General features: G+C 34.5%; 1 protein-coding gene across 1 annotated transcript; it reads left to right on the top strand.

Annotated features, from left to right (window-relative positions):
• The first annotated feature begins 5257 nt into the window (after positions 1-5257).
• On the top strand, positions 5258-8813 carry LOC119995388 (protein REVEILLE 1). Its single transcript, XM_038841867.1, has 6 exons — positions 5258-5789; positions 6403-6534; positions 6622-6733; positions 6814-6875; positions 7039-7449; positions 7542-8813. Exons 1-6 carry the CDS (start codon positions 5778-5780, stop codon positions 8250-8252), a joined length of 1440 nt encoding a protein of 479 aa, XP_038697795.1. The 5' UTR covers positions 5258-5777; the 3' UTR covers positions 8253-8813.
• The last annotated feature ends 582 nt before the right edge of the window (positions 8814-9395 follow it).

Below are 9395 nucleotides of genomic sequence, written 5' to 3'. Positions count from 1 at the left end.
GAAAGACTTATCATTTGTATCTTTTTCCCCGTTAAAATTTGTCAAATATGTATCTATTTTATATTGGCTTTGTGGGTCCAATTTTTATCCACAATAGGGCTTGAAAATCTCAAGTCGGTAGATAATTTCAAGTGAAACTCAATACCAATTTTTAACCCATTGTGGACTGGTAGCATTGGAAATCAACATCTCAAGTTCTTCATTTTCTTGTTTTCAAGGGTACATTGTACATGCTCTAATCATTTATGTTCTCCAGCATCACTAAATTAATTATGCCCAGTAAATATTTCTAACTTCAAATTTCATATGTGATGTTTTAAGTTTTAACATGAACAAATTTGAATTCGAATTCTATAAGAGTTGTTTTTCACATGCCCCTTATTTTTTTGTTTAAGGTTAAAAATAATTCTAGCGTTTAAATTATATATACATACATACATACATATATATATATATATATATATATATATATATATATATATTCAACGAGATACCTTAACCCAATAGACTTAAATATCTAGTCCAAGATATATATATATTTGACGAGATACCTTAACCCAATAGACTTAAATATCTAGTCCAAGCTAAAATCTAGAAGTGTAGCAAACAAGCTGCCTCATATATGCTTGTTGATTTGAGCCTTTTAGTGATCGAAGACTAGTCAAAAACCTTTTTATTTCGTCGTCCCTTCGTTGATCACCGAGTTCTTGGGGGTTGTTGTAGTTTTTTTATAGCAACCCCCACTGTAATTCCATTATAGCCTCAAGTAAATTTTTTAAAATTTCAAAAAAATTATATTTGTATTTTGAAATTCAACATAAAAAAGATATAATAATTCTGAACCGTTGGATATAAACTTAAAACTTTCTATTCTATGTCTTTTTCCCGATAAATTTGATTTTTGTTTCAAACAAAAAAATATGATTAGATTCGTTAAACAAAATACTATACCTATATAATTTTTTTATTATTTTTAAAAATAATATAAATGTTCAAAATTGTTACAATGGGGACTGCTGTAATTTGATGCACAGCGACCCCCAATAACTCTTGATCACCTCCTTTTTCTCTTTGAAGGAATATCTCTATCTTATCTGCCCTACCATCTACACCTACCATGCTCTTTTTATTTCTTTAAAAAAATTCCAATATCAATTTGAGTTTGGCTGGCATCTTATTTTATTTTCCAGAAAATAATCATGAATTAAAGGAAAATGAGGTAGTATAATATGAATTGATCAAAGTGATCGCGCATGTCAATTTGGATTCACAGTGAGTACAACTTCTTACAGTCATCCAATTCTCATTTTGGATTCGTGTTTCTTAACAAGCGACATATAAATAACCTCCACTTATTCACCCCTCACGATTCTAATCATGGGTCCACGTACACCTATATTCACATTAACGACTTTAAATAAAATGTTAGATTCATTAAGAAAAACATTACTCAACTTTAAATTCAAAATCCTCTAGTTGGTATTATATGGAGCCCCACATTGCATGACAACTAATATCTTCTCAGCCTAAAGACAGTTGTTGGGCAAATTAGATGGACCGCCCAAGATAACTTTGACAATTCAAAAAAGGTTGACAACTCATTAAAATTATATTTGAGTTGAACAAGGGATGCAAAGAAATCTCCTAATGGAATTAGTCATGTTCTTATCTCTTTATAAGGAGAAGAACATAACATATACCTACAAGTCTATAATATTATTTAGAGAGTAAATTAAAAGCTGGTTGGAGTTCTGTTGAGAAAGAGAGGTTCTTTCTTGGGTTTGAGGATTACTTGTAGGCTTTGCTAATCAATTCTAAACAGTAATTTATATATATATATATATATATATATATATATATATATATATATATATATATATATATTTTGAAACTGATATGTTTTGAGTATTCATATATATGTATGAGTTATTTTTTTTAATCGGTCTTGAAAACATAATGTTATGTCTGTTTTCATGCATGAGAGTTGATAATGGTTTTAGTATTAGAACTCAAAGCATCTCCTTCAAGCCACGGAAAGAGAGAGGAAGAGGAGGAGGAGAGGAAGAGGGAAGAGGAGAGCTTTTGGGTGGACTTCACTTCCTCGTTTGAAAGAAGTCTATTTTTGTTTTTGATTTCGAATTCTAATAGAGGTTATGTGTTAGAATCAAACCTCATTCGCAATGTGACACATGAAACAACTTATATGTCTTAATTTTATTGGTCAAGACACACCACGTTAGCTTGTGACGTGGTGTGCCCGGATCACCAAATAAATCTAAAGCTCACTATTTGATGATCTGGAAAAAAGCTAATATTCCAATCAAAATTTTGGAACAATTGAGAATCGTGAAACAAATAGAGGTGGATTCTCATATCCATGTCTTCCTTTTTTTTTCATTATTGGTCATATTGCCATAAGAAAGAAAGGAAAAACAAAAAAGAAAAGAAAAGTTACATAATTTTAGCTAAGATAGCAAAAGTGCATATGCATGTATTTGGCCACCCACAAAAGAAAGAAGAAATAATGCGTACAAAAAGTTAAATTTGGCCTAGTATCTTTAGAGATAGATCTTGAGCCTCTCATTTCAACGCTGATTGGAACCTTCCCCACCCTCCTCAATGGCCAACCAAACTGTATCCACCAATGTCACCCATAAAGGGGCTTAGTTTTCTGATCTCATGTACATTGTACTTAAATATGCTCTTTGTCTATATTCACCACACGTGTCCCGCAGCACCCTTTTATTTTTTTTACACTTTAATTTTTTTTTAATCGGGAAGTAATAAAAAATTGACTTGTTTATTGTTTTTTAATAATTATCTAGTGGGATGCGGGGTCCAATCGGTGCATTAGAGTACGTTTGGTATACCTTTTGATCAAGGAATGTTATGGCTATTACATTAGTTTAATATCAATTCGATATTTGGTTTGTTTCGAAAACATTGTAATGGGAATGGTCATTCCATTGACGTATGTAATAACCATTATCATCTCCTACCTCATAAATGGAATTACTATGCAAAATGTGATGACAACTTGTGATTTTGATATATTATATATCTTTGTATCTATTGGTTGGGAGGAATCTATGCACGATGCTCCAATATCTCAACATTACTTTAACCAAGGTGTTGTTAAAATTTTCAAAGCCTCCACCAGGTTTGCCTTCATTATCTAAGTTGGATGATTATTTTGTTTAGATAATAATGTTTGCTTACATTTATAGATTTGTCTCCAAATTGGTACAGAAAAATACTATTTGGTGGAAGCAGATTATTCGAATAAGACCGATTATCTCCCGCCATACAAAGGTGAAAGATGTCATTTGCCATAGTTTAGAAATGGACATCGGGCAGTTAAATCTCGTGAGATATTCAATCATGCATATTCGTCTCTTTGAAGTGTAATTGAGATGAATTTTGAAGTGATCAAGAAAAATTGGAAAATTTTGGGTACTACACCTTCTTTTTTCCTATGAAACTCAAGTTCATATTGTGATTGCATGCATGATACTTTATAACTTTATTCAGTTGATAGTTAGAAATAATACATAATTCATAAATAGCGAAGTTCCTTCAACATATTATGGTTAAATGCATGACACTTTATAACTTTATTCGATTGAGAGTTTGAAATAATACATAATCCATAAATAGCAAAGTTCCTTCGGCTGTAGAGAGTTCACATGAATACCAAGATATATGAGATGTTGACCAATTACATGTTAACAATATTATGTGTAGTATCTATATACTGTGTTAAAGATGATTGATTGTTAATACTTAATATTCTTATTGGTAAATTAAAATCATATACTTTATGTATAGATTCAATTTCGTCAAACACCTAAAAAAACATATATTCCAATATAAATTAACAACACATACTTTAGTATAAATTAACAACGTATACTCTGTTCCAAATGGACCTTATACAAGACTTGAAACATTTTTTAATTAATTTTCACGAACTAGCATTAAAAAAAAAAAAAACTGATTAGAGAAGGTCCTGACATGATTGCTTGAACTGTGGCCAAATATTTGGGACGAGCCCAATTGAGTAAGCAAGAGAACGACCCCATTTAAACAAAAGTTCACATACCAAACACTCCCAAAAAGAAAACATGTGGCCTAATTTTTTTATAAATAAAAAAAGAAAACGAGTGGCCTAGAACCATCCATATCCTTACGGTGCAATTACACGTGGCGGGTCAATCGTGGCACTGGCGGCAAAAGTGTCGATGACGTGGCGAAAAGTGCAAGGCAAAAGTCCCACTCGAGACTTTCTCTCTCTCGCTTTATTTTTTATTTTTTAAGGATCGAGATATTTTATGTTTTTATCGTCTTTGAATATATCGGTCCTCTCAGATAAAATCCCGGATATTATTAATTTATTATATCTGTTTATTTTTTTATTTCTTTATTTTTTTTTTCAATTCAGATAAGCCATGACTTGTCTAAGTCACCAACCAGCTGTATTTGTGGGTCCATCTATTACATCACACCTCCTCCACTTTTTTGCTTCTTTAAGTTTGACCAATAAATTTTATTATAATAATACTATTTTACTTAGGAGGTATCTTTTTTTTTTTTTTAATACAAGTGAGAGGACGGGAGACTTGAACTCGAAACCTTTATGAGATATTATTACACACAAAATTATAGGGATGTAAAAAATATTTGTATACGACGTGTATTCGCATGACTCGCCATAAACTAGACGGATATGCCCTATTAGTTAACTAGTCGATGATGGATATGAATGTTTTTATGGAGAAAATAACGGATACATGTATGAATATATGAATGTCTTTTGAGTTACTCGTGATTCTCTACAAGGAATCTATTTAATTGTAGTGTCATAAATCATTTTACGTCATTATATAATAATTAAAAATTATTTTATAATTACAAGAAAAAAAATGGCGAGAAAATAATGGCAATTAAACCGTGGAGTTAAGAAACACATGCGAGTGAGGATAAATAGGGGAGCATGTGTTTTTAATTTTTCCTAAAATTACTCAAAATTAATTAAACACGCAGGGTAATAAAAAGCGGGAGGGAGACATTGACGACGTAGGCGCCACGTGTCATGCCGCTCTTTGAACGTGAACCACAAGATGCCATCGACTTCTCGAGCTTTCTATCTGAATTTTAATTAAATCGTGAAAAATTCATTTCTGACGTGGCAACCTCGCCTCCCTTTTTTTTTCCCATTATAGGCCAAAAAGTCCCGACCTCACTACATCTCCATTACTCTCTCTTGTCTTTTCTCTTCTTCTCTTCCTTCTCTCGGTTGTCTTCCTCTGCTTCCTTCTCCTCTCTTTTGTCTGTTTCTCTATAATCTCTAGGAGTATTTTTCCAGCGAGTTCAAGTGCTGGTGTTTGGTATTGAGAGGTTAAAAAGTGTTGTCGGTGATCGAAATTACTTGTTTTTAATCCGGTGGAAACCGCTTTGGCTGCTGCTTCGGATTGATTTTCTGCTGCTTTTGAGCTTGAAAACGAGTGGTTTAGATATTTCTTCTGTAGTTCTGCAATCTCGAGCGGATTGAAGGTCAATTGGTCAGAGAAAAAGGGCCTTTTCGTTTCCTGTAGCAACTTTTTGTAGATCCAGAGAAAGAGAATGAAAGACCTAGCTGCCGATTCGATTTTGATTGCGAAGAGTGAACTTTGAATTCATGACAATTTTGCTGGAGAAAGGAAGGACGTCTCCGAAGAGTTTTTCTTTACTGTGTTGAAAGGAAGTAAAAAAGGAGATCTCTCTTGGTTTCTGTGGCCATGACAGTTCAGGTATTTCTGAGTTTCATCTTTATATTTTTTGAATTTTTTTTATGCTCATCAATGTTTTTACAACCACAAAGGCAGATTTTTATATCACTTTAATTTTAGTAAAATCACGGAATCTTGTTTGATTATTACATTGGGAGAGTGGGAAAGTGATTTGTGTTCATGTGTATATTTTTTTTAGATATTGTACTAAATAAAAATAGTGGTTTCTTTCTAATTTAATTGAATGAGGATTACCATGTATAGATCTAAAATTGAACACGACCTCGCTCGATTGTGCTAAAAGAATGTTAATCTCAGGCTGCCCCTGGAATTTTTCTTGAGTTGCTATTTCCTTGACGTCAATAGGAATTTGGATAAGTATCCACCAGTGAAATTATGCTGCCTGATAATCACTGCCTAAATTTCTTTACATTTGCTTGTGTTAATAAGTTATTTCTGCTTCTTACACATCATTGAATTGTACAAGATGTCAAATTTAGAAGTTCCATTCAAATTTTTGTACTTTCGGCGATTTGTGACAGTGTTAATGAAGGACTTCAACTATTCTTCATTTATTGGATACTTTTTTAATTCTGTTTTTTGAAAAATAAAGGAAACATTTTTTTGAATGTAGGATTGTGGAGCAAGTGGATCAAATGCAACTCTCTCAGCAGGCAATGGAATTTCTGTGATTCCTTGCTTGCATAAGGTGACTGGTCTTCAAGTTAAGGAACAATTTTCTTGCGCGGATGACTATACTCCAAAGGTATTAATGTGTTCTGCTTCTGCTCAATTATAATGCTCTGAAGGCCTGAATGTTATACTCACTTTGTGTTCATTTCATCCTTGTTAGGTAAGGAAGCCATACACAATTACGAAGCAAAGAGAAAGATGGACAGAAGAAGAGCATAAGAAGTTCGTAGAAGCTTTGAAGCTGTATGGTCGAGCATGGCGACGTATAGAAGGTACAATTTGATGTTAAGTTATATTTCTTAAGTGATATATTAGCTGTTCTGTGTATCTCAATTGTCATTTCTTGTAACAGAGCACGTTGGCACCAAGAATGCTGTTCAGATTCGAAGCCATGCTCAGAAATTCTTCTCTAAGGTTTACATCTGTTATATTAGTTCCCATTCTCTACTGTAATACCTATGTGACATCTTCTGAAAGTAGAAAGTTGTATTGTCCCCAAGACGTGCAAACGTTTTTAGCAGGGTTCACCTCACAGTGCTAGATGTTGCTCTGATCCCGCTGTTTAATCTTTGCATAGGTCGTTCGTGAATCAGGTGGCAGTAACACAAGCTCGGCTGAACCAATTGAAATTCCTCCTCCCAGACCAAAACGAAAACCTGTTCACCCTTACCCTCGTAAATTGGTGCATCCTAGTAATAAAGAGTACTCAATACCAGAACAATCATTAAGATCTTCATCTCCTCGATTGTCTGTTTCAGAACAAGAAAATCACTCTCCAAAATCAGTGCTATCTAGAGTTGGCTCGGATGCACTGGGTTCAGCTGATTCAAACTCACCAAATGGTAGCTTGTCTCCTGTTTCGTCGGCTACTGCTGTCCATTCTAGTGGCTTTAAAATTCCTTTAGCAAACTCTTCACCAGAAGCAAATCAGTCTCCATCTCCAGTCTTAGAAAATGCTGATTCAGTTCCCAAAGAACATCTCTCCATGGTACTTGCTGATTGTTCTTGTCTAATAATTTACTCTATACTTTCGGGTCAATTCAGAAATTTATAATCATTTCTGTTCTTATGAATTTACAGAAACTTGAGTTGTTCCCTAGTGATGTTGTTCTTGTCAAGGAAGAGATGACTAAGGAGGCATCTACCCGCAGTCTTAAGCTCTTTGGAAGGACTGTATTGGTCACCGAGTCCCATAGACCATCTTCTCCAACCATGGTGACTCCTAAATCAGTGCCATCAGATGAGGAAGATAAAAAGGATTCACAATTTCAATCTTGGAACCCTGTTGCTTTGGATTTGTCATCTGGGACAACAAAAAATTGTGGGATACATTCGCCATATGGCGCTCCTGGTGTTCCCTACTACATGCATTTCTTAAAGGAAAACTCAAATTCTATAGATGCTGGTTCTGCTGCTCCATTGCCTTGGTGGTCCTCTTCCTGTGGAGGTCTGTTGCCTCCTTTTGTGCCATTCGGTCAGCAGGAGGCAGTTGAAGCAGTTTCTGATATCAATATTGAAAATCACAAGGAAGGATCTTGGACTGGTTCAAATTCCGGGTCTGTGAATGAAGGGGAAATTGTTGACAAGAATTTGGACATTGAGATCCATAATTGTCTACCGCTTTTTGAGAAAAAGAGAAAAGAATTGGACTTGGGTTTTAAGTTCAAACCGAATGAGAAATCAGCCTTCTCTGAGGTAAGAGTCAGTCGTGAAAAGTGTGTGAAAGGGTTTGTGCCTTACAAAAAGCGTATGGCAGAACCAGAGAGGCAGAGACCCTTTCCTCGACGATGACAGGTGAAAATAGAGTAACTCAGAGAGTATGCCTTCAATTGTAGCTGCACATTTTTGTCATTTGGCGGAGATCATTTCTAACAAGGATTTGGAAACAAGAAACAAGTAGACGGGTTGACTGTATTGACTCCAGTTACCGGATGACTCGGAATAAGAAAGGATTTGTGGGCTCAAAGTGGCAACAGCCGATCACTGAAACTATGGAAATTCTCATCAAGCTATTAAGATCTTCTAGTTCCATTGTTCATCCCTATATCCTGTATTCATCATGTTCTCTCTTTTGCCTAGTCACTTTCTCAAGTCTTGTAGATTAGTAACCATGTTCCTTCTAATTCTTTCCCTCTAAACTTGGTTCCTCAAGTAGCTAATTTTGTTCAGCTTTTGTATTATACGTGGAAGCAATTGAAGAAGTTGAATGATAAGAATACGCAGATCTTCAATTGTATATAGGTTTACTCCTGAGTCTCTGTATGTAGAGCTACTTTTCAGTATTTGAGCCCTATCTTATTTACACGGATTAGAGAACTGGAATTTGTTTACAGGAATATTTTGTGGCATGAAGAGCTCATCTATATTTATCATGGGTCATGCTCAACTCATTTAGACTATTTGAGTTTTGACATCTTGTTTAAGCTTGCACATCAATTATAAGCAAGTTTTATGGATCTGATTATCAACTCATTTTAGAAGCCTAATCTTCTCACCGGTGACGCCAATGGTATGATATTATTTCTATTGCGATATATTTGCATGCTATCAGCCTATCATACAAGTTTTGGGCCGAGCCTCTGGGAAGGCTATTAGTAGTTGGGCCCGTTAAGAACTCAAAAAAGCGCAATTGAAATCCCGACCCTGATCGGTTTCTTTCCCTTCTGGGAATTCTTAGTCATTCCACAAGGGATTAGGGGGCTCTCAAAAATTTGAGAGTCTCAAATTCTAATCTAAAGGTTGTAGTTTTGCCACATCATCATATATAAAAAGTAATTTTACACTTGTCTCTATATTTGTTTCTCTCTCCCATTCAAAAACCCCTCTCACAAGTTTGTAAATATAAATTCAAATCTTCACCATTGGATAAAACCTTATGTGGCAAAACTACAGCCTTTAGATTGGAATTTGAGACTCTCAAATTTTTTAGGAATT

This window comes from Tripterygium wilfordii, chromosome 3, assembly GCF_013401445.1.
Source record: "Tripterygium wilfordii isolate XIE 37 chromosome 3, ASM1340144v1, whole genome shotgun sequence".
NCBI lineage: Eukaryota > Viridiplantae > Streptophyta > Magnoliopsida > Celastrales > Celastraceae > Tripterygium > Tripterygium wilfordii.
Note: the sequence above shows the minus strand (reverse complement) of the source record. Positions and strands in the feature narration are given on the sequence as shown.